Consider the following 25,705-nt stretch of genomic DNA (forward strand, 5'->3'; position numbering starts at 1 on the left):
TTTTTCCTGCATCAGCTCCCAACAAAATAAACGGCATTTTCCCCTTGGCCTTAGGAGCACCCTCGGCCAATCTCTGCAAAGCAGCACTTGTGTCTGGTTTAATCGCGCACCAAGCAGCCTTTGCACCGAACGGCAACGTACTTCACTAAACGAATGGCTTTATTTCATTAGCTTCACATGGCTGAAGTGGAATGCAAAGCGTAGGGCAGCCACACTGCACATCCATCTGCTCTCAGCCCCTGTGCCGCTGCCCTCCCTGATACTGCAGTGAAGAGAAAGAGGGGAGACTGAGTTACGCGAGAAGTTGCAGGCAAAGAAGCAGCCAAACGGAAAGACAGCTGCTTTTGGAACAGTGTAACAAACTCAGCGTGTTGTCTCGAAAACCCACTGCAACCCAGCTGCCTCTCCTTCGGTGAGGACACAGTCAGGACTGGAGGGGTGACAAGCTCGCCTCTCCTCTCCTGTCCTGGGCCCCTGCAGATCCTGCCTGGGAGAACTGTGAAAACCGCATCACACAGGATTCCGACAGTTTCATGTTGCTTAAACAGATCAGCAAAAGGCCCTGCCCAGGCACAGAGGTGCTACAGTTAATACACTATAAGCCACTGCAAGAAGAGAAGCATTAGAACTGTTAATCATTTCACATATTTTATAGGTCTTTATCCCTGTCTATGTTCACTTAATAAATTACAGTAGAAGACAAACAATATGTCAGAGAAAATGCCACTCATCAGCGCCTTCCTTTGTATTTTTCAGCAGTTTCTGATCTATAACATTGATTAGTAGTGGTCAGATGGGAGCAGAAAACAGATATTTTATGTTGGTGGCCTATTTAAGAAGCCCCCGAGCCTGGACATGAAGCCAGTTAATTAGATTCTCAGAATTGTTTTCCCAAGAGGACGAGGAATTTTTGGGCAGAACAGACAGGTGTCTCAATAGCACCTTTTTCTGAACCAGTATGATCTCCTGGAAGAAGGCTGCATTTCTTACACACACACACAAGGTGGGTTTTTAGGAAATGGTGCACTTCCTGTTGCACAGCAGAGCATGAGACTGCCTTTCCAAACAATTAGATGGTTTGAGTACTTTGTACAACCTGTTAAACCTGCATTAAAAAATCTTTTTAACGCCTATCTGCCCACTTTATATACACTTCTAAGTGGGGCTTTTCATTTAAATCACCGGCCTCAGGTGCTTGGCAGTAAAAACACGCAATGATGTGAAACAAACGTGCCATAATGAAGACATTCAGCACTTAATCTACCAGAGGATTATCTACCGTGCCACTACGATGGCCTCCCTTCTGCCTGTAGAGGAGACTAAACTAAATTAATATGGGAAGATAAAGGATTCTGGGCAGAGAGCCTAACGTGACCGCTGAAACAGACAGCCCAAATCATTTCTTAAGACAGACCAGACAGCCAAAGAGAACTCACAAGGGCTGAGTGCACACGTTTCGCCTACCCTCTTTTAGAAGTTGGACCCAGTCTTCAAAACGAGGAAGCTTGGTGCAGAATACAACGTTGCTGCTGGCCGACAACTGGCTCGCTCTGTTAACGTCCACATTCTGAGGGCACAGCTCCCGCCCGTGACCGCCCGAATCCTTCAGGTCTTCTACATCTCTTCAAATCATGGGCCAGTGGGGGACCCTGGAAAAGCGGCGCGCTCGATTGTGCCGGTTTACGATCAGCTCACAGATGTCATTAAGAGCAGAGCTGAAGAGAAGACCTGCAGACACTGTGCCCCCCCCCCCCACCTCCAGTCCCAGGCATGGGACTGGTGCCCCACTGGTCTGACAGGAAAGGCGGAAGATGCAGAAGCTTCACGGCAGAGATGTCTGACCGGGAGGCTTCTGCTTCGGTTAATTTAAAATCAGGCCGCTCTCTCCCCCCCCCCCCCTTTGCCCCTCCTCAATTTATCACCGCAGTTTAATTAAGGCTAATCGCTTCTCGCACTGCCCGGCTCTCCCTCTGCTGTTCCACTTCCTCCTGCGTGAGGAGGGTAAGCCGGGCTGTCGGCAGGCAGGGATCTGCGCCCGTTCAGTGGGGCTGGCACACAGCACTGCCCAGAGGGACCCTCCACGGTAACACCGCAGTCACCGAACTCCAACTTCAGGACACGCGGGGCCTCGTGGCTCACCGGCAGGGCTGCAGGAGACTTCCCTTAACCCAGTGGACACCCAGCGCAGGCTGATTAGTAGGGATTCGTTGTGTAATTCCTGCACGGCGGTTTACAGTTTAGGTATGCATGGCGGGCTGTAATCATCTGTTATTTTCCCTTACCATAATACAACTCCAGACAAACCTCGAAGCTGCCTACTTAATCAGCTCATTTATATGAATTTTTAATTTTTCGCCGCGCAGCTTTTACTTTCTAATGATCTCTGGCAGCGGCTTCTCGCACTCAAGCCGGCAGAGCAGCGACTGGGGCAGGCCGAGAAAGTGGAGCGGTCTCAGAGCGCTCTTTATTAATGGAACCAGGTTACAGCATGGCCGCCGAGAGATGTGGCAGGCTGGCATTACTGAAGATAAATGGAAACGGTAGCAAGAAACAAGCTGCACTGTCTCCACGGCCCAGAGACTGTTATTCGCATGGCCAGTCCCTTTCCCTTTCTTTGCCAGATGCTACCATCTTCCAATCTGCCTCCTGCTTCCCTGGATGCCCTCCAGGAGTCAGTTGCTGTTTAGCAGATGTTCCTGGTTTAAGCGCCTGAAGTAAGAGACAAAATTTCAGCAACCTGATTAACATCCTTCCCGGTCTGTGTAAATATTTGAGTGTCTGTAGGTGACTGTTGGTAGACATCCACGAGAGGATTCATTTTCGGCTGTTTCTGTCCCCGTCTGTTTTCATCCATCGTTAACACGTCGGCTCACACATTCAGATCTCCAGTTTGAGACTTCTCGTGTTTTTGCCTGCTCACCTTTAATTCATCATAACACAATAGGTACCAATAGTTAATGTTACATGTAACAGAAATCAGCACCAAGCCAGAGCCCTTCAAGCTGTGTTCCAGTGTCGATTGTTGTCCAGTGTGGGTTGGTTGCAGCTGATGTTATAAAACAGACTGACATCCACTTATAAAGAATAAGTAAACTCCTAGAGTCAACAGTTCTGAGGTGTGATTTCACCGGAGGCAGTTACTGGTTGAGGGTGCAGGAGGGACACAGATGGATCAGCCGAAAACACAGCGCCTGCTGGATTCTGTTGTCCAGGTTTACACGTCTGGCTCTTTAGTGACATCCTCCCCATCACGGAAGTACAAGACCCCCCCCCCCCCCCCCTTCCGTGTCGCACATCAGATGAACTCTGTGCAAAAGCAGGAGAATCCCCTGCGCATCGCCTGTCTTTTATCACAAAGCTTTACAAAGTCGGATCGCATACAACTGGGATCAGAAAACTCGACATCAAAAGAGGGACAGAACACAAAGGCGGCTCGAGCTCGGAACTAGCCGTGTACGAGACTCAGGCGAATGACAAGGTGGAGATGGCAATGGATATCAGCTCTACTTCACATGGGTGCATCAGGCTGGCCGGGCTGTCCTGCTGCCCATCAGGAGGCTGAGGGGCACGGGCTGGGCAGACACCACCTGAGCCAGGAGCCACTGCAGTCCTGAAGAACCGAAACCCTCAGAATAAAAGGGTAACGGCACCGGTGTGTGAAGCTCTGAGATATCTGGGGGTGGGACCTTGTCTTTAATACAGGCACACAGTAATCACACAGCTTGCTGGTTTCGCACTGGTTCTTCTCTCCCCTGCTTCATAATCACTAACCACTCATTTTTCGCAGCGGGGAAGAACCACAAAAAAACAAAATTAATCCCATTCCGCAAAGGCCAAAGAATTTTGCGTACTTAAAATCACATCCAGTTAAATCCGACAACAGCGTAGCTGGAACCACAGGCAGAAGGAAGCAAGGGGGGCTGCCACCCAGTGGCCTGTATACTGCCATTACAGCTAAAAGCACAGGCAACGTGTCCTTTCGCAAAAAAGAGGGGGAAATTCCATAGGTTTCCAGATGAAGAAAGCAGAGGTATTTTCTGTTTATCTGGGGGGTGGGGGGACATTAGGTATTCATTCTTTTTCAAGCACCCTGTGAGCCAGGTTAATGCAACGCTGTACACATGGGTGCCACCGTAAATGAGAATTTGTGCCCAAATGACTCACCCTGCTAACATACGATAAAGGAGCCGTTGAAATGAACTCGCAAAGGGCCATCACCTCGCTCGGGCAATACTCCAAGCTAAAAGCGATCTACTGGATCACTTGCATCTGCAGCATTTCAACGAGAAGGCTGGCCTTGCCAGCAGCTCCCGTCAGCCTGTGCCATTAATAGAAGCACACTATCACAGCTCTGCTATTAGCTATTAGCTCTCCGTTATCAGCTTCTTTCCCAAGGAAGAAAGCACCGTAACTTACAATCATGCCAAGTACACAATCAGATGAAATCAAAAGGCCCTGAACACGAACCCTCGAAAGCCACACCTCTCTAAACGAACTAATTATTTTCTTAGATAACATGTCTGAGCTCTGAGCAGGTGACGATGGAAAGACCCGGAAAGCCTACTGAACTGCAGCCCTCGACAACCCAAGCCAAGGACCCCAGGATGACACGGCAAGACTGTCCTTAGTGACTCCTGACCAAAAAGCATGAATAAGTACTCTAAACACCAAATTTGCCAAAGATCAGGAAAGCTGGAAAAAAAAACATCTCTAGGAAAGGACAGAAAGAAATAAACAAGACAGCAAGAAAGGTGCCTTTCCTCACAAAATACACCGCGTACTGAGCCAGAAGTCAAGAGCTGCCCACTATTTATGAAAGGAACTGTGTTAAATAACTGGTTGCTGGATAGTTCAACAAGCGATAAAAAGCATTGTGTTTTTCTCAGTCATTGTAGGATTACAGGTCCTACTGAGCACACAAAAGGACATTGTACGGAAAGAAAAAATATAAAAGGGATACTGAAGAATATTGAAAAGGGAACAAAGACAGACTTCTTATCAATATTTAGGGTCAGAACCTGCTGCCTCCAGGGTGAAATAAAGACAATGCAGTGTTAAAGATAAATTCTGCCCAGCTCGTTGAAGTTATTTATCCATAAGCATCACCAATTAGAGAGAAACCTACTGCTCAGAGAGGAGTTCGCACAGGAGAGCTGCCACTTGGCTGAGACCCCCGGTGCTACTGAGACAACCCTGTACCACGCTCACTCCTGCTTCCAACACGTCACGTCGAACGGATCTGGAATTCCACAATATTTCACCACATTACGAAACGTTTAAAATTAGTTTGCCAGGTTGGGAAGGGATAGCGCACCTAACGCCCACCCGCAAAGTCAAAAAGCCCGAGACGTGTCCCCCTAAAGGCACTGTGGTACTGCAGGAAGCCCACCAGCAACACTGCGTATCTTCAGAACCGAAAACACAGTTCTCTAATTCCGTGTTTGGCTTTCTTAATTCCCACACTCAAATTCACCTCGGTTCTTTGGAAGAAATGAGAGCGCAGCAGGATCCCGAGATTCTGCCGGCTGACTGGAGAACCGAGGCTGTGGAAACGCTTCCCAAGATCAACGTCTGTCATTGGCTCCCAAAACCTGAAATGTTCCGATTTCCGATTATAAAGACTCGGTCGGGTTTCGGAAGTCGCCTTTAAACCCCACTCGAGACGCAGCTTCAATTTAGTTAAAATGAAGTTAAAATTCACATGTTCAAATAAGGGTCAGCAAGACATTTTTTCAATTTGCCTGACTCAAACGTGATCGAAGGCCAGTTAACAGCAAGCACAACCTGTTTGTAAGTAAGTCTGTTTTATCCAATTATTCTCCTGGAATGCATTCCATCAAGAGAGACTGGAACACAGCCAGCAGGCATGTTATGATAATTTCAGAACAGCTCCAATAATACAGATTAACAGCAGGATACTTTAATAATAATGAAATGCTTATATTTGTTTAGCACTTTTCATCCCAAAGGATCCCAAAGTGCTTTTCCAAAGACGTGCCTTCTACTTTCACATGTGACTGCATCTCCTCCTAATCTCCACTGGCAACTCTGTAACATCCATTCATTGTTATGGCTGAATATTCCTGGCATGTGTACAGTATGTCTCATCCCAAAGAATCCCAAGGTGCTTCTCATACGGAAGGGAACCCTCTCCACCAAGTACTGCAGAGGAGACCTCACTTTGGCAACACAAAGCAGCCATTCTCCACCATTAAACAGAGATCATGGCTCACTGCTCATAAGAAAAGGTGTCAGCCCCAGTCTTCAGGCTAAACTCCACTCTGGGCTTGCTCAGTCTGATCTTCCCATAGTGACCCCAATGTCAGCTGTTGGAGCGATTTCTCACCCCTCCACCTGATCTGCTGAGTCAGTTATCAATAATATAAAAAAGCTCTGCGGTACAGATGCCCAAGACCTTCGTTCACGTCACCAGATGAATCTTAAAAATAGACCTCTATCTCCATCACAATGCACTGCCATGTCACTGTCAGATCTTAATGAGGGATAATTTGTGCTATTAAATGAACTTACAGGATCATTTCAATCAGTAAAGCATGACATGAATCACAGGCTGGAAGCTATGGTAGGGGGAAATAAGAATCTCACCTAAATATAGCTCCTTTGAACCTCTTGAATGCCAAGCCTGGTAAAAATAAAAAAAGGAAGAACAAGATGCTCTAGGCACTTCACCAAGAGAACACCTATTTGCCATCGATATGATGAAGCAACTCCCCAAAAGCAGAGCCAAGTCCTGAGGCTTTGTGCAGACTGCCTCGATGGGGTGCCCATGTTCACACAACACCACAACAGAACAACTGACGGTCTGGGCAAGATTTTATAGCTGCTACAGAAGCACAACTCCACCGAGTGGACAGCCACCTGCTCTGAACTCCTCCTGGTGCGACATCATTCCAGCAGGAACAAACACACATCTTCGTGCTGCTCGTGCAACGGCAGCTTCCTTGCACGATGAGGGGGTAACGTGGGATACCACACTTGCCAGCCTCTCCCGTTTTGAGCTCCATTTAACATGCGTGGGATGAGCTGAAGGAGGCACCGTGGAGCGATGCTTAGCATTGCTGTCTCACAGCACTGGAGTCTCGTGTCCAATTCCAGACCTGGGGTGCCAACTGCATGCGAGTGGATATTCTCAAATCCGTTTCTAGGAGAAAGGTAAACTGAGAAGTTTGTCCAACCCCATGATCATAAGGAAAAGTCACACGGGAGCAATCAAGACATCACAGCCTAGTTCTGTCGTTTTTCCCTTCGTGCGTTTTATTAATTTTTTTAACTTTTTACTTTGGAATTCATAACGTTATCAATGTATTTGTGCAGGGATTTAATCATGTTTCCCCTATTAATTTATTATAAGCACGTTTTAAGGAGGTCTGGGTCTACTTTTGCTCCCCTGCTGGACTCAGTCACGTGCCGTCTAGCGTAATGCCAGCTTTCTTAAGGCAGGCACTGAACAGCTAGATGAGGAGCTCAGAAGACCACTTATCACTTATCAAGGCCCTGGGCCTCCCCAGGGCTTAGAAGAAGCAGGCCCCTGCCCTTGGGGCCACAGACTCGAACCCCACGAGCCACATTCTGGTGCAGGAGGCCCCGAGCTGAACAACCCCGGGCTCGACTTCCTCCAGTCCACTGCTGCTCCCCCCTCCCTAGCGCGAGCGCTCAGTGACAGCCCCACATAATTGAAAAGGCGCCGAACAGCAGGAGGGATATTAAAATATTGTTCGACATCCCAGGCTTGATTAAAATGTTCATTAACACTGGAGAATGCGGGTAATTGGATATGTCACCCCCTCCCTCCCCCCTGCCTCGCCTACCACCTGCGCCCACCTGTCACACACACCTCGTTCTCCATCCCACCTGCCCCTCCGCCCCCCCAAACCTTTCACTTCAACGCCCAACTGCCGGTTCACAGAAGCTTCGCGATCTACCTGCTGCGCGCTTATACGGGCGGGAAAATGAGACAACAAACCAATTTTGCACGGGTGATGGAGCACTAGGGAGTATCTGGACCGAGCCCCTTACAGCGACAGCTCTTTAGAAGCCATAACAGGGGAATCATATCTCCATCATGCACCGAGGTGTGCAGGGAGAGGAACGGATGAAAGCCGAGATTTATTCTCTCAATCTGAGATTCACGAGAAAATGTTATTATTCGACTGCGTGTCACTGAAGTGTCGAGATAAACGAGGAGCACAAAAGCTGAATGGCTAATTTCAGCATTTAAAAAGGACATCAAACCGCAAAGTGCTTAGACGGAAAAGAATGAAAATATATAATACACTGGTAATCATGGAGAGAGTCGTACATTTCTTAATGTCTTCTGCAGTGAGATAAAAGCTCTCCAAGTTCTGTTGTGCACCATGGCGGCAAGAGCTAAAGCTATATATTTTAATGCTCCAGAGCAGACTATTCTTTTTTTTTTTTTAAACTGGCACCACAATCTATTCATTGGAGTTAGATAGATTCTGGCTGCCTCATTGTTTAAAAATGAGCAGATTAAACATTTTCAGATGAACTGGATTTTCATTAATCTACCATGGGGCACGTGCGGAGAGGAGAAAGAGCTCCACAGGAGATACGCAAGAGGATTCCTGGGTCCATTAGGCACCGGGGAGTACAAGGACAGGACGCCAAACCGAAATGAAACCGGGTCTTTAGATCCTGCAATGCCACATGCGTCAGAGGGGCCTGAGAGTGTTTTTGAGTTCAGGTCTCCGTTAACTGTGACATGCAGGTGACCTTCGTGAACTGGCAACCTGCCATGCTGCAGTTTAGATGCTCCATCCGTCCCCTGGTACGGCACAGCGCCCTGGGCACACACAGCCAGGAGTAACTGGGGGTACCATCTCCTGGCCACCCCCAGAGCTACAGCCCACACCCCGCATGGAATATCTCACACGTGTAGAGCAAGACAGCTGTAAGAGCCTTTCATCACTCGAGGTTGCTGGATTTTAACGAGAAAAGCCAGCCATCGGCAGCAACAAGTTTAAAGCCAACCCATCTGTGTGGACTACGTGGCCAGATGACCCAGTCTACCGAACCTGCACTCGCCCCCAATCCCAGCAGCGCCCAGCCGCCCGGCGGGGAACAGGGGCAGGTTTAATTAAACAGGCCTGCTCTCTGGGGAGACTCGGGTCCAACGTGAGCCCTAGCATGCCAACTTGTCAGCCGTGTCCAAAGACTCATCTCTGCTTCCATCATCACCCTCTGATTCAGCGTCTGATTGAGCCCCTGAACAGAAGCTCGCTGCAGGTCTGTCCACTAGCCTTGCAAAGCTGCTCAGCATTAATCACACTGCGGTGATTCAGACTGCGCAAGCAAGGTACAAAGTTCCCACTTGAAAAAGAACACACTCATGCTTAGATCACAGGCAAAGCACAGCTTTGAAGACGGCACCGTTGTCACATAAGATTATGTGATCACTTTGTCAGTCTGGCGTCTGCAGATTTATCCCTTGACTTTCACCAAAGGGTAAGGAGAAGCTACTATCTACACCAGTAAAACGGGTTTCTTTTCGACCTGAGCTCCACATAACTGATCTGAGCATTACTTTGATTTATGCAGAACCTGTGTACAAATATATGCAGCGGTAGTGTGTGTGTGTTTATCTCATGTCATGTTCAGTTACGCTGTGTAAAAATGTCTTTTAGCTTGGATGTGTAACAGTGATGGACACATGCAATCAAAATGTGTTACTCATTGTAATTTTAAATGTTAGCAGACAGATTTTGGCATAAAAAACACAAACAACCTGTTTTTTTTACCAGTATTATAAAAGTACAAGGGACCAATCTCCAACAGCTCAGAACAATCTGGTGTCACTTGATGTTGAAGAGAAGAAGTTCAATTAACTGTTTTCAGATAAAGCACGCTTGTTTTCCAAGCCTATTGCTTCAAGACAAGCTAGACCTTACACTGCAGATCTGAAGCCTAAGAGAGAGAGCCCGAGCAGGCACCTTACTCACATGACCACACAGACATAATCGAGCCCGTCTCATTTTACATCAACCTAACCAACATCTCTGACCAGCCAGTATTCAGCCAGTATCAAGAACAGTTCGTTCTTTCACAATCTCCCTCCAACACCTACTACCAGTGCCACGTTTATGACCAATTTCTTTTTAAAAAAGATTAAGCTAAAAGATCAAAGCATGAAGCGATTGTTTGTTTTTTTTTTCCCCAGTCATGCCCACTTAAACCATACAGCAACTGACTGGGCATTCATCATGCTGCCTCTTTAGCACCGGCTCTGATATGTTTTCAGTAACTTATCGGCTTGCAGCCTCTCCTTTCCTCTATCCATCTCCAGCTGGCGAAACCCTTCCCAACTCCGCCACTGTCGGCCTCCTCACAGAGGCCCGTTAATGTCAGCGGCATCATTTATCAGCCAGCACAGCCCGGCCCCAGGGAAGGGGCTCGCCGACTCGCGCCGGTTAGCACCGAGCGCCAGCAATTCTTCAGCTCCAGCCCCTGGTCTCGTTTTCTGCGCTGGGAGCAGCAGTGAATGAACGCCCCACCCCCCCCCCCGCCCGCTGCCGAGAACCAATTTATCATGGGGGGGGAAAAAAACGTCTTCTCTTATCAGTCCGGGGGTTGTGGGACTCCAAAGAAAGGAGCAGACAGATCATTTATCGTTAATTAAAAAGGAGCTTGGGATTCGTGCCGCTGCCGTCTACATCATCAAGGTCGGGTTTGTTTTCTCAAAAAAGAGACAAGCTAGTCAGGGACAACACTTCCACAACAGGCTCCAGGTCTTTCTGCTTCCTTGCTGTTTTCTCGTTTTTGTTCTTCTTGTTTTCTACAACCTCAAAAGGCCCTTCTAATAAGATCAGATCACTTTATCGGCCCTATACAATTTCTCGCATTAGGAATGTGTCTTTTCGCAGACCCCAGCTTGCTCTCCATGAGACACACAGACAGGGAGAGAAGCTGGGGGTCAGAGCGCAGGGTCAGCCATTTATACGGCGGCCCTGGAGCAGCTGGGGTTAAGGGCCTTGCTCAGGGGCCCAACGGAGTAGGATTCCTCTGCCGGCTGCGGGATTCGAACCGGCAACCTTCCGGCCACAGGCGCAGATCCTTACACTTCGGGAGACACGATATTAATGGGGCACCACCCTACTCCTCTGATGTTCTCCAGTAACTGAACTTATCAGCGCTCACAGGTTTTGGCAGGTGTTAGGAATTCCAGCACGCTAGACGGTTTAATAAGACTGAATCGGGTTGGAGTCTTTTACTGCTCAATCCGTTTTCAAAAGGATACGCATCTTTTGTTTTTGCATTGTCTGCGGGGGGAACAATTTCCAATATATTCAGCCGAGATGATCAAAGCAAACACATAAGACATCAATACAGATACAAGCACACACCAAAAGCTATTAGATGCTCAGATGTAAAACCCCTAATATTGTCTTTTCTCAGCGAATGTAGTTAAAAATGGAAGAAATATCACCAAACTCGGTATTCTACACAAACAGCTGCTTTAATGATGCCATGCTCTGACTTCCCCTCCTGAGAGACCAAATAAAAAAAACCTGGAATACGGGGTAATTTGTAAGGAAGCAGTGCCAAAATTCTTTATTAGTGATCAGTGGATATTTTTCAGTGTACTTCCCTCTGGGACTGAGCCAGATTGTCAGCTACAGCAGCGATAAACATCTTAATGACACAGCTATTCTCGAGCCATGAAAGGCAGTCCAGCTCCAGCACTGATGTGTTCACAGGGACATTCGTGTTTATCTATGCAAGGAACACGCAGCTCAATTATCCAGTCTGCTGTCTGTTGTGCTCTGCATCCCACAAGGGCGACTGCCTTTTATCTACAAACGAACAGGGGTAAACGGAGAAGAGCTGCTTGCATTTTCCCCCCGGCCTCGAGAAAACGCACGAGACAGACGGGTGGGGTTCCGGAGGTCGGTGCCCGGGTTCGAGAACCGGCTCAGCCTCTGACCTGCTCTGCATTGGCACAGAGCAAGTGACTGGCCTCTGCCTCCGCAGGGCAGTCTGCGCCGACGTGCCGAAGTGCTTTTGAACTGCCTGAACAGCACTGGGGGGGGGAAAAGTAACAGATCTGCCATTTTTAGAGCCTGGAGGGTGCGGCCACGCTGCCCCAGTCCGGCACTGCGGCCGCACACAACCACCCCCCCTCGCACGCTCGCTCTCCAGCCGGGAGAGCGGAAAAAAGGGGGGGGGGGGGGGAAGTAATTAATTTTTAGAAGCCTGCCTTTTCCCGTTGCCTGCACTTGATAAAGCGCCGTTATCTGGATACCCTTTAGGCAGTGCTAATGTCAAGCCCAGCTCCGGCGGCCCTCTCCCCTCTGTCTGGGCTGGAGTCTGTGTGAAGGCGGCGCCGCTGGGGGCCCTGGCAGGAGATTACAGCGTGGCCCCGCTATCGGCCCTGCCGCTGCAGGACTGCTTTGACGAGCCTTTTCTTCTCGCTCTTATCAACAGCCTATTTACACAAGCCACGGCGTCGGCAGGGGCTGATCCCCCTTTCGTATCAAAGGCAAGGCACTGACACCTCTATTTCATTTTGTTTTACACGTCCACAGTTTATACACGTATCAATGGCTCAGGCCGTGTTCATGCCTCACTAGTAGGTGAACACGCACACAGAGTGCCAGTACAGAGATGTAGAGCACACTGCATCCCAGCTTCTGTAAACCCAGCCTCTGAGCTACTGTTCCCACTGAACCCACTGCTGCCCAGCAGCGTCCCACCGAACCCACTGCAGCCCAGCAGCGTCCCACCGAACCCACTGCAGCCCAGCAGCGTCCCACCGAACCCACTGCTGTCCAGCACAGAGCTATAGAGCACACTCCTGCATAGTACTAAGCTGCTGAACACACTACAGCCCAGAACCATATGGCTCAACACACTCCTACCCAACAACACTCCTAATAAAGAGGTACTGAACACTCTGCCTTCAAAACTTTGGTTCAGTACTCTACCCAACAAGGTGTTTAACACCAGTTAAGGGGGGCTGTTAAGCCTCACGAGTGTTCTTGCCCTTTTACTACAAAGGCCCCCCGAGCTGTGCTGCGTGTGTGCACCAGAGGAGTGGAGATCCTTACCGTCGTCGCTCTGACCTCCTTCCCTCTTCAGCATCTGCACAGCACCCACGTACTTCTTCAGCTGCACCTTCAGCACCTCGTTCTCCCTGGAAGACAAGCTAGCTACTGTGAGTGTGGAGCCCACGGCTGCCAAGAAAACAGTCCTATTTCTATTATATAAAAATAGTTCTATTGACCCGTCCTTCGGATGAGATGTAAAACCGAGGTCCTGACTCTCTGTGGTCATTAAAAATCCCAGATGGCTTCTAGAAAAGACTAGGGGTGTTATAGGGGTGCTGGCCAAATTTCCCATTGGACTTTACCGATCCTGGCCTCCTAATAATCCCCATCTCTGAACTGGCTCCATCACTCTGCTCTCCTCCCCACTGAGAGCTGGTGTGTGGGGAGGGTACTGGTGCATCATCCAGGTGGGGCTGCACACTGGTGGTGGTGGAGGGGATCCCTGTTACCTGTAAGGCGCTTTGAGTGGAGTGTCCAAATTTTTATTTATTTTTTTACTCTCACGCATTCTAAACAGAGAACCTCAACATCTGGATTGTGGACCACTTTTTTTTTTTGCTCTCATTTTATTTTTACCAAGTTGCCCAACCAAAAAACATTCTTCACAATGATGAGGAAATCTTTCCTCACGCTTCATGTGGAACCAACAGACATACCGGCCTGTGTCTAGATCAGACAAAAATTAAGTTAAAAGAATAAACTTTAAATAAATTCAAGAACCTGGAAATCTGTGTTTACAGCTTCGGTGCCTTGGAATGATGCACAGAATTTAATTTCAAAGGCTGAAATGTACATGCTAAATAAGCAGCTGACACTGCTTGGGAAAGGGCAAGCATTGATAACTGTACCGAGCCAATATTCAAGACAAGAGAAAGGCCTAATGCATCACGAATTTGAAAACTGCACCTGCAATAAATAGCCCAGGGGAAGCAAGTTTAATTAATTAAGATGGTACGATTGTCCTCAAATGAATAACATCTCAGTGCTAGTCTTAAACTTGCAAGTAGCACAGAAAAACATTTGGATATTTAATTACGCCACGAGGTGCTCAAAAGGTTTCTGTGCATCTCAGGCTAAAACAAAACAGCACTGATAAACAAATCTGATTTATTGCTGGCTCCAGGAAAGAACCAGGGGACAGGCCTTAGAGGAGACAGTCGAAGTTCAACATAGAGTGAGCAGGATTATTCTCTCTCTGTTGGATCCGTATCCTCAGCTGGAACAAATAAACAAATACTGATTTCCCAGAATTCTGGAAGATTAATTAGAGACACCTGAGAAAAAAACGTCCCAAGGAAGACCCAGCTTCGCCTGGGTTTAATTAAAGGCTACGACTCCTCCATCATTAACGAGCAAGGTGCCTCAGCTTCTTCTCTGCCAGTGCACATTCCAGTCCCGCGTTCTACACTTGACGTGAATCGCATACTCAACTATAAGCTATCCCCGGACAGGAGGGGAGAGAATATCGGTATATTCAAAGAACAAGGGAGGACGTTTTGTAGCTGCCTCCATCAGCCCAAACAAATACTGCCCAATCCTGATCAAATTCCCCAGGCATCAGTAAAAAGCCCTATTCTTAGCAATGCAGCACGCATTCCTCATAAAAATAAATAAGCAGATTCTAACATAAAATAGTCCAGAAATCAAATCTGCTTTACAGGCAAATAAGATTACAGCAGAGGGAAGGGAAAATCAGCCACCCATAAGCACTACATCTTTGTAGAGCTTTTCTGTGCCTTTGGGTTTTACTGTTTCATTTAGATTTAGTGCCGCTGCTGTATTAAGAGTGTTCTCTCCCCGGGAAGACACAGCTGTGAGAGCCCCAGGCATTTCTCCCAGGAAGAAAAACACCCCACACCACAACTCTCCCTCCCCCTGAAGTGCAGCTGTGTCTCAGGCACAGTGGGTTGCACAGGCTGAAGTCTCTACAGACGCTGGGGGGGGGGGGGGGTCTGTATACCATTTAACTGTCCTCGTTCAGCTCGCCTGGAGATTCACTCCCAGAGCTGTACTGATTTCAACCCTGGTTCCCCACACTGTGACAGCGCGATGAACGCACGGCAGGAACGCACACGCGCACCTTGCTAACGCAGAGTTTTTTAAAGCAGGAAACGCACAGGGGGTTTCGAGCGTCAGCGGCCGTCTCAGGCGAGGAAAGGTGGAGGCGTGCGCCGAGGTGCCAGCGTGCACCCCCACAGCTGCGCTTCCTTACTGCTCCAGGCAGAACCTGTGGAGGAACAGAACGTGGGACTGGAGCCTTCAAAGAAGGGTTTGAAGAGCACGCCCTGGCAGAAGCACTTTGCCCCCAGATAATTCCTTCCATTTAAATCTCCGAGTTTCTTAGCCCATTAACGGCATTGGATCCAGAAGGAGAGTCCCAAGCTCGCTGCATGCGGACACCTCCTCTGCAACGCCAGCTCAGCTGGGTCAGTGACGGCCCGAGCAGAACCAGAAACTCTTTTGGGGAATACTCAGAGCTCGGGGGTTCACTCAAGAGATTTTCTCTTCTTTTATTATCGGTCCAGCCACATTTCATTTGGGGGGGGGCATAAGCATTAAATAAATGTATTCCCCCGTCTGTCTAGACCGGTTAAAAGGACACAGAGAATGAAGAGATCGGTGAATAAAGACAGCGGAGTGGATGATCCAGTGCGTGGAACACTCACTCTGACAGCTACAATATCCCTGTCCTGCCATAAACCTACTGCAGCCAGAGATAAAAGTGTGGTCTGTGCTTAATAAACTCATTTTGCAAGGGCAGAGGGAGATGAATATTGATGCGAACTGCTCAATGCAGATGACCAAGAGTGCACTCAATACCCGTGATGTCATCAAAGCAATGCAGGATAACCATGTGTCTGGAGATGAGAGAGAAGCACTGATTGAATTTGGGGATGGCAATTGCCCTTCAGTAAATCTCCTTCCTATCTCTCTGCATCCTGCTGTAATGCAGAGCACAGTACACAGACGACGAAGGGACTAGATGCAGAAGGGCCTCATTATGTACACCAGTGCTGAGGGGTGACCTTTAAGATGGGAGGAACAATGACAAAAAAGGGAAAGGGATTGAAGACCCTTTGCCCATCTGAGCAGCAGGTTTAGAATGTCCATAACTTATTCCTTCAAACAAATCCCATAGGAGCAAGTAAAACACCCCCAGGGCTCAATTGCATCATAACAATTGTACTGATGGAAAGAAGAGATGTTATTCAGAAGCCATTGACACAAGTCTTCAAACAGCTAGACCCCTACACCAGACTTATAACATCTGCAAGGTTATGGAAACAAACATAAGAAATATAGACTCAAATATATGGAAATATATATATTTATGTCAATGACTTAAATTCCACAAATGTATTACATCAATCAAGTCTGCAGATAAAACCAAAATAGGAGGAGCATTGCTGAAGCAGGAGACAAGGGTCCCAACGTTATAATGATAATTCCTTACACTTCTATAGCAACTTCCTGGACACTCCACTCTAAGCGCTAGGTAATGGGGACTCCCGTCCACCACCAGTGTGCAGCCCCACCTGGATGAGACAACGGCTGCCATAGTGCACCAGTACACTCCCCACACACCAGTTATTAGTGAGGAGGAGAACAGAGTGATGAAGCTAGTTCATAGATGGGAACTATTAGGAGGCCATGATTGGTAAAGGCCAGGGAGAAATGTGGGGTAACAGATCTCTTTTAAGAAAGACCCTGGGATTTTTAATGACCGGAAAAAGTCATGACCTTGGTTTTACATCTCTTTCATAAGACGGCGCCTCTTTTAGAGTATAGTGTCCCCGTCACTGTACTGGGGCATTAGGACCCACACAGACCACAGGGTAAACGCCCCCTGCAGGCCCCACTAATACCCCTTCCAGCAGCAACCTTAACACAGTACTTGTGTGCATCACAGGGCCTTCAGTGAACACTGTGGACAGTCCTGCATGAGGTCAGAGGAGTAAGACAGGTACCAAGCTCACACTGAGCGGAGAAGACAGCAGCACAGATTCTCTTCACTCACCTCTTAAACTTGGAATCCCACATAAGAGCACTTACATAATATTCATTTATGAAGAAATACGTTATTAATTCATAGCAACAAACAGGCCTTGTTAAATATGAATATCTGATGGTGCTGCTAATTTACTCTGAGACACTCAGAGATAAGCAAACTATAATAACTGCTGATGGTAGAGAAATTTTAATGGCCCGAAAAGTGCAAAAATCCTTCCTTCATGGATCTGTACACATCTCACAAATTTGTATGACTTGGACCCTTTTTAACGTTATTTACAGTTAGCCAAGATGACATATGACAGGTTAGCGAGCAGATGAAAGGTAATTACCTTGGCAGGTGATTAAGTGACGCTGACCTCCAACTAAAATCACCATAAACCCAGGAAAGAGGGGATCAGATTATCAGTCACTAAGAAGAGCAAATATTTCTGGCAGCTCAGACGCTGTAGGAACATTCCTCTAACTTCCTCAATGGACTATTCGGGCAGAGAGCTGGGCAGTGTCCACCCCGATTTCCAAATTAGCTTAACTACTCCCCACCCTGGCTCCATGCACACCTGCACAGCTCTGCATGGCCAAGCTCATCTGGCCAGTGTGATCCTCCCTCCTCGTTCTGGAATACCCCCGCCCCTAGGGTGGGCACCTCAAAACCACAATGAATGAAGACCTGGAAACAGACCAATCAAGCCCATCGTGGATTCAATTAAGTCCTCAAGCAGCCGGGAGGAATGAGAGCCCGGCGCCACCAGGGAATCACCTCCTTCCTCGTGTTTTGGGGTGCACTGTGACAGAGCATGAGAAGGCTGTGTTCTGTCCCCGCCTACCTGCCCAGGGCCTGCACTTTTGCGCCGTGCCTCTCCTCCAGCTCGCCCAGCCGTTTCTTCAGGGAGTCCAGCTCCTGTCTGAGCCCGGCGGAGTGCTCCATCTCCCCGTCCAGCAGACTGCGCAGGGACCTGGCCGGCCACAGCACACGCATGGCGCGCGCATCAGCTGGGGGACAAACAGACACCTTTCGCCTGGCGAGGCCAGCCGAACACACCGCTCCTGCCCTGTCCTGCCTGCATCTTCCTGTGGTCGTTTTGCTCCTGATGCGATCTGCCTAACCAGTCCGTGCTCGGCTCCCTCTGCTCAGACTGTTACCTCAAAATGCTGACAGGATTCTCAACAATTGCAGGTTGTGCCAGACGAAGTCTTACAAGAGGGAGCTCAGTCAGCAGTGCACAACGTTCTAAAGCTCACATTAATAAGTATTGAAGCCCTTGAACCAGTCACATACTCTTCCTCTTTTTGCATTCTATAGAACTGTTCTGAGAAAATGAAGCAATTTGGGGTTTTTTTATCAAGACATAAGCAGGCATAAGGAAACAATCAAAGCACGTATGAGCACAAGCGCATAGACAATGGTATAGAGAACAAGCTGCACGCGAGACACGACAACGCACTACACTGAAAACACTCACCTGTTCTCTTCCTCTAGCTCATCCTTTCTGTTCATCATGGCCACGATGGCTTGGCGTAATTCCGCTGACGAGAGAAAGAAAAACGATTTCAAGTATTTCCGCACGTAGCAGGCGAGGAACACCCCTCAAGGCTGCGGGTTTTGGATATCGTTTGAAACCCTCAGGGATCACCCACCGCTAAAGGTATGAAACAATCCCGCTGCGATAAGCTGAGCAGGTTTAACTAAGTCATTCAGAACTTATCTTGGACTGAAGTCTAAGCATTCTGCTGCTCTTTCGGACCCATTCTCTTAATTGAACATAATTGATTCATCAGTAGCTTACAGGTGTTGCCAATCTTTAAAAAGCGTGACCTACAGGACTAACTGGAATGGGGCTCTCCGGGACCAGGGATGCTTCTGAGGTTCCAGGTTTGATTCCTACCGACTTTTTCTAACTCCGTGGTTTCCCTGTCTGCTGGGAAGACATGCCCGAGCTTGTGCGGTCATTTTAAATCCACTGCAGCAATCGGTTTTTCGAGCGGAAGTTTTCCTATGAAGTCTCCACGAGTGCCCAAAGAAAACACTATCTTCATCACCATGGATTTTGAATCCTTCTGTGCACAAGACACAGACATTAGTCCCGTTTTGCCGATGGAGAAACAGATACATTCTGCAATGCCAACCCAATGAACCCTATGGGCTATAATAAGGCGGGCAGGTAAACTGACAGTAAAAGCCCAGAGCTGAAGAACTCATTAGCGAGGAATAGCTCAAGGATTGAAGCCCATAACATCGGTGTGCAGATCAGGTCATGTCCCAGGACAGATGAGAGGGAGACCGACTGTTTAGAAAATAACCTGACCTGTTATTAAACAATACCCTGTAGGCCCATGAAAGATCTATATTATTCCAGAAGAAAAGAAAGGGGTTATTTGTATATACACACACACATAAATACACACAGGCTGTCTCAGACATTTGGCATTGTTCCTCTATTTGCAATATTTTTCTTTCTTTATGCAGAAACAATTATACGATATTCTTTTCTCCTGAAATTGGAGCCAGTCTGTTTCAAGATCTGTCTACAATTGCCACAACTGAAAGAGCACATATTTTCCTTCACTTATTGAATTCCTGTGAATATTCTTTGCAACCAGTTCATCCTCATTCTCATGTTTTTCTAATTAAACAGTTCTTCTGTTTAATAATTGACAGTGCAGTTAGCTCTGTCAATTATTTGGTATAATCAGTGGCATAATAATAAAAATGTATTTTTTCAATGTGTTTTTGTCAGTATTTAATTATGAGCTGTTCTGATCAAGAAATGAAAGTGTTTGCCATGACCTATTATTCTTAGTTTAAGTCCTGGTTTAGGGGGCAGCTTCAAACAGCACGTCTGCTCCAGGTTGGAGACAAAGCTGAGACGGCGAAGGAGTAATTAACACATACTACCACCCGTACGCTTGCATATCAGCAATTAAAAAAAACAATTGAGCCAAATTTCAGCACAATATGGTCAGGTGGCTGGAGATGCAATAGATTTCTCTCTGTTTTGACACGATGTAAAGATTAAGCACCGTTCCTGTAAAAGTTCATCTAATTCGCTCAATAACCAACTTTTTAAAATAGACTCTGGAAAAGCCATTACAGCATCATTAATAACATATTAATAACACCATCAGATGAGTCAGCAAGACTGTTTTTGCTGTTGAGCAGCTCAGGAAACAGCAGGAGCCTAATGTGAAGGCTATCTTCACAGAGCAGGGTCATTAGAGGCAATTAAACTGCAAAGTACTGTGTGCAGAATAGCGAGCTGATGGGAAGCCTAGGTGTAGGTCTAACAGTACAATAGGAAGATTGATTTCAGGCACTCAAGGCAGACATTTTACTCACACACATCACAGCTACTTGACAGCATGACCACATCACAACGCGAGAAACACAACATTTGCCCATTTAAATAGTGCAGCAGGGCTCAAGGAAACTAAGCCAGATCTAAACTTATTTTTCAACATCACTGCTGATTCCATGTGGAAGTTCGAGACTGGGGGACGGCCCGAGAGAATTTCTCCACGGGGGGGGGGGGCGCAGTCCCAGCACGGGAGAGGGTGGCCAAACCAAGCCGTCGGTTTGCCCTGAAAGGCGAAAACCGCAGATGAAACGGGATGCCCACAACGGCGGACGACAACATGGGCAGACGGCGACAGGCAAACAAAGGCTGGAATGAAAGGCAGCGCGGGTACAACGTCCGAGACCGAAACAGGACGGACAGAAGCGACCTTTACTGGAGTCACAAAGCCGGCTCTACCAGCGGCAGACCGCATCAGCTGACCCCGGCAGCTGATGCAGTCTACCCCCCACCCAGGGAGAGGAGAAAGCCCCCCAGGTGGGCACTGCCCCTGACAGGGGAAGGCAGGTCGCCTCCTGTCCATGCGGAGCACTTTGCAATCCTCCGGGATAAAAGGCGCGACAGAAATGTAATTCAGGATTATCACCTTGCTTTGAGGAAACCTGAAAAGGACCAAGCAGCTGTGCCAAGAGAATCGGATCCAATCTGCCTCTTCCATGTGGATCTTCTGTTCCCCCCCCGATCGGTTAAAACCAAGCTCTCAGGGGGACAAGGCAGCTCTATTTACGAACAGCTGAGCAGCCTGTGCTGGAGTCACAAGAACCCAATCGTGTCCCAGAATACAGAAGAACCTTTCGGAAAAGACTACGCAACGTTGCTGTCAGAAACGGAAGAAAGGAAACCGACGTTTCTTCCTTTTTTTTTTTAACGCTACCTAATGCCATATTCATTTTAACAAAGAAAACCCATCACTGTGTGAAACTGAGCTCTCGCACATTTAAAAAAAAATCAAAAGAGTTGTGTGACTTACAGCCATCCTTTTCTTTCACATCGCAGTTCATGAAAAACACACAATCTCACACTCCAGCCCACTTACTGGGCTTTACTTGAAATTACATGCAATACAGGTGTCAAAGGTTCTGACTGTTCAGAAGACTTATTTTCAAGCACAGTCTTGGCAAAGCAAATGGTCCCATCTGCGATCTACAAAATTGCAGCAGAGTTGTTTTTCAAAACAAGATAATTTAAAGACATCCCTTTAATTGAATAAAAAGTCAAATTCCATAAATAATTTAATTAATTGCTAAGCTTAATGCAGAATGCTTCTACAACAGTTTGTGAGATTCTGGCACTGTGCCCGCCTGTCTGTCTGGTTGTGCGTGCACACGTGTCCATGTTCCTAGGAATGACTGTGCATGTGGACAGGTATTTCTATTAATGTGAGAGTCAGATCTTACGAAGTGTGCCCACAAAGAAACAGCCTCTGTGAGGACCACTGAGGAGGTCATCACAAGACAACTTATTTTATACACCAAACAGCATCTTTCGTGTCTCAGTGTGTCTGACTGCTTGCTTCAGGTGTGTTGTCACCCCATGCAGAACTTTGTATCAGGGGAGTGTGGAGCAGTGGAGAAGCAGACTGAGAGACAGTGAGAAGACCTTACAAATGGTGATTCAGCAGCGCGTATGTGTGAGTGCGCCTGCAGCTGTCTGTGGGTCTGCATGGCTGTCTGGGCGTGTGTGAGTGTGTGGCCGTGAGGCTATGGGTAGCAGGCTTGCCTGCAGGTTCCAGCAGGTGGGTCCATCTGGAGATGGGTCAGACCCCAGGCCTGCGATGATTAATGACACAGGGCTTCTCTGCTTCGCTCCCTGCACACACGGCCCCCTGCTGTCCTCCCAGGTCTGTAATATGGCACTCTGAAGGGCTCGCACTCCACAAAGCTGGCCTGCTGGGGGGGGATGTCATCCAACTGGCTTTTGTCTTTTGCCACAAGTTGCACTTTTTTCACAGCTTCTAGAGGAAGAGCAGGTAGAATTCATGCTATCCCACTCGAAAGAGACCCGACTTTCACCTACCAGAGGTGGATCCGATTTCTCCCCATCTTTAGTACCACAGTCTTATTTACTGAGAATCAAAAGCCTCTGCTAACTTGTAACAGCAACATATTCACAAAGGTACAGGGAAAATAACAAAGCCATTTTTGCAGGCGATGTGTAGATGTCTTTATGAACAGACACAAGTAAAGCCGTTTTTCTGATGAGCACTGCTCACCAACAGGGCTGATCAGCACCTGATCTACTATGAGCGTCACAAGCTGATGGCTGGTGAAAAGCACCCTGAGCCACTCCACCACGCGCAGAAATCTGTATGTGTGCAAAGCCAGCTTTGCACCAAGCTGCAGGACCAGTTGCTCCTAGTGTCCCTGTTCACTGGTCTCTGAGCGCCAGGAGAGCAGGACACGTCTCCCTTGAAGTGTAGGACATTATTTTTTCCTTTCTGTGTTTTACTTCCTTGATTTTGATCAACGTCACTCAAGTGCATCATAATAATGTTTTGATTTAACCCATCAAAATGACACTAAAAGCATTTAATCAACAGTCATTAGCCACATCCTATTTTTCTGAAATAATCCAGGCACAGACAGAGTGATAACATTCTTCTTTTGCTCATTCATTTTGCAAATTAAGAAGACCTTCTAATAGAAAGTGTGAGCCAGCTGCACTGGTGGCCTGCCTGGGTCATAGAGTGCAACAGCTTTTGGGTTTTGATTTCAGCCAGAGCCGACCGAAGGAACAGCAGGCTTCAGTAGTTCAAATAAACAAGCTCTCCAGCTCTGTATCCACTGGGAACTTCAGGCTTTAGGGCAGCAGGAATCCTGGCACAGAGTTTCCCGTCCCGTTCTGTGCTTAAGAACCAGAACGTGAAGAACACAAGGAATTCTGCCAAGTCCGCGGGACTCGGAGAGATCCTGCTTTTAGTTCATCTATATCTGTCGATTGATCGACCAAAAATAAAAAAAACTCCTTCACTCACGTTCTTCCTTCTGCGAACAAGGCTCAAAGCGCGTCAGGGTTACAGCATGTGTCCGGCAAGCAACGCCTTTGTTCGTTTTTAATAGCCTTTTCTTACCATCTACCGCCCTATCACACTCAAACAATGAAGTGGCTGCCCGCCCTCCCCATAGTGACACAGTACAAAGGGAATCCTGGAGATGAAAGGTAAGGGGGACCAGTTAAACTACAGCAGCCCAAAGAACAGGCCTCCAGGAGAAGTGAACCAAGGGGGGCTCAAAAACGCTTTTCACATTATAAGCCCATAACACTGAAAAGCAACAATGAGGAGAGAGAGTTTTTTTTTATCATTATTATCCTTGTTTCTTTTCTCTCTCCTTTTAAATGACAGATGGAGTGCCTGGAGAGCTGTTAAACCTAAATTGAAGGTTTATGAGTGCCATTCGGAATTAGGTTCAGGAGGCGGTAGGGCGACTTGAATAACTGCACTGTAATGAAACAGAAACTCTCAGGGCAGCATCTGTGCCTGATGATGTACTTGGAGAAACCGCGACTCCTGGCCTTGAATTAGGTTTTTATTTTTTGAAGAAAAGACTCATCGGCGGAGCTAAAGTGCATCGCAGAGTAGATTCCTGCAAAATAATCTAATCTGAGCCGGTCACGTGCACTTGTCTTTCGCGTGTAATCATTCAGCTACTAATCACTTTGAACCAGCTTTGCTGGCCATCGCTGCTGCTATAGACGATGCATATTGCAGCGCACGAAACAAAAGCCTAGGGCTCTCCCTGGGACCTCGGCATGCCATTCAGGGAAAGGATGGAGCATCACCCTGGGGAGGCCCAGGAATTTCCAACACAGCACGCCAGCGTGTTCTGAGAACAGCCAGAGAGCTAGCCCTCTTCCACGACCTGTGGGCAGCAGGCAGAAGAACAAGCCGTCCTCAACAGCCTCAGGATTATGACAAGGGGGCAGGTGAACCACATACACAAGCCCAGACCCACACACGCGACCACGCATGACGGGCTGCTATTTCTCCCGAGCGGGCCGTTTTTTTTTTGCACATAAACTAATCTGACAATCTATTCCGGTTCACTTACTAAGCAAAGGGGTTTTCAGCATCACTCAGCACATCTCAAATAACTCACAAAATTAAACCTCTGATTCCAAGGACATAATTCATTGCCGGTGGAGTAGCCCGCATGACACAATGACTCCAATTGATTTCCAGAGGAACTGTCGCTTTGCATTCCATTCCTCCCTCATTGTCAGCACCAGGAAAAGCACGAGGCCCCTGCACCAGCAGTGCTTCCGGCACGACTAGCGCTGACTGACCGCAGCTCAGGTCTTCCACACCCAGGACTAGGCCGAGAAGACCTGTCTGTCCGAACACGAGGGCGGGGCACCGAGCCAAAGCACTGTGGGAAACGAGGATGAGAAAGGGCTTCAGCCACGGACAGAAATAAGTCTGTACTGCCCACAGAGGAAACAAAAAGCCCTCTTTCTCAATTTCCCCGACTAGAAATCCCACTTTTAATTAAAAAATTTATTATATGTAGAACTCACTTCTCCCCACTTCAGTTTGTCCCGTTTGCTCTATTTCTCTCGCTCCCAGTCCGTGCTCGAGCACACAGGCAATTCTAAAAGCAACAGCGCCCCCTACTGTGGATAAACAGCATGAGCTGAGATTGTAAAATTCCGCACTCACTGAACTCCAGGTTTTCGGCCTGTGCTTTTTTTTTTGTGCGTCTCTGGCCATTTGTTTACAGATGCAGTTTCACATGGCTGCTGATTTGCATGACTCTGGGGGCCCATGCCTGGATGTGATTACAATGGGGGAAGATTACTGCGAGGTTCAACGGTGCTTAAGACTGCCAACTGTGCCATTAAGTCAGGGACAGGGTGTAACTCCAGAACTCTTCTCTTCAAGGCTGCAATTAAAGCTCAAATTCCCACAAGAAAAATAAGATGTTGAAAAATTTAAATTACAATTATGTTCTGGGAAGGAGCACCTCATCAAGGGACACTGTCACAGTTTTCATGATTCACCAGTCTCCTTGTGCAAGTGCCGGGAAATGAGTCAACTTTTTCCCTCCGAGAGCAAAAGTTCAGTTCCAGCATTACTGCACTGCAACCCACAGAACCACCTCTGTTTGTAGATGAAAGGCCGGCCCCGCGCAGGGACAGAGAGCAGCCGAACGAGCCATTCCGAGCTCTGGGTGTGCTGAAGCACACATGCGTCAGGTGCTCGTCCGCGAGGGCAGGGCAGGGGAAAACCAACAGCTCGCGTCCACTCTGAGATCCCGA

At 47.8% G+C, this 25,705-nt stretch overlaps 1 protein-coding gene across 3 annotated transcripts in view; it reads right to left on the reverse strand.

Moving 5' to 3' along the window:
• snx29 (sorting nexin 29) overlaps window positions 1-25,705 on the reverse strand; it is a 109,736-nt gene that overhangs the window by 69,499 nt on the left and 14,532 nt on the right. For all 3 annotated transcript variants that reach the window (XM_088936522.1, XM_088936521.1, XM_088936523.1), the window contains exons 12-14: window positions 18,560-18,623; window positions 17,924-18,052; window positions 13,086-13,171 (exon numbers count right to left, since the gene is read on the reverse strand). In XM_088936522.1, the coding sequence (XP_088792648.1) occupies window positions 13,086-13,171; window positions 17,924-18,052; window positions 18,560-18,623 (279 nt within the window). The remainder of the gene's footprint in view (window positions 1-13,085; window positions 13,172-17,923; window positions 18,053-18,559; window positions 18,624-25,705) is intronic.

Source organism: Atractosteus spatula, chromosome 18 (assembly GCF_055471065.1).
Source record: "Atractosteus spatula isolate fAtrSpa1 chromosome 18, fAtrSpa1.hap1, whole genome shotgun sequence".
Lineage (NCBI taxonomy): Eukaryota > Metazoa > Chordata > Actinopteri > Semionotiformes > Lepisosteidae > Atractosteus > Atractosteus spatula.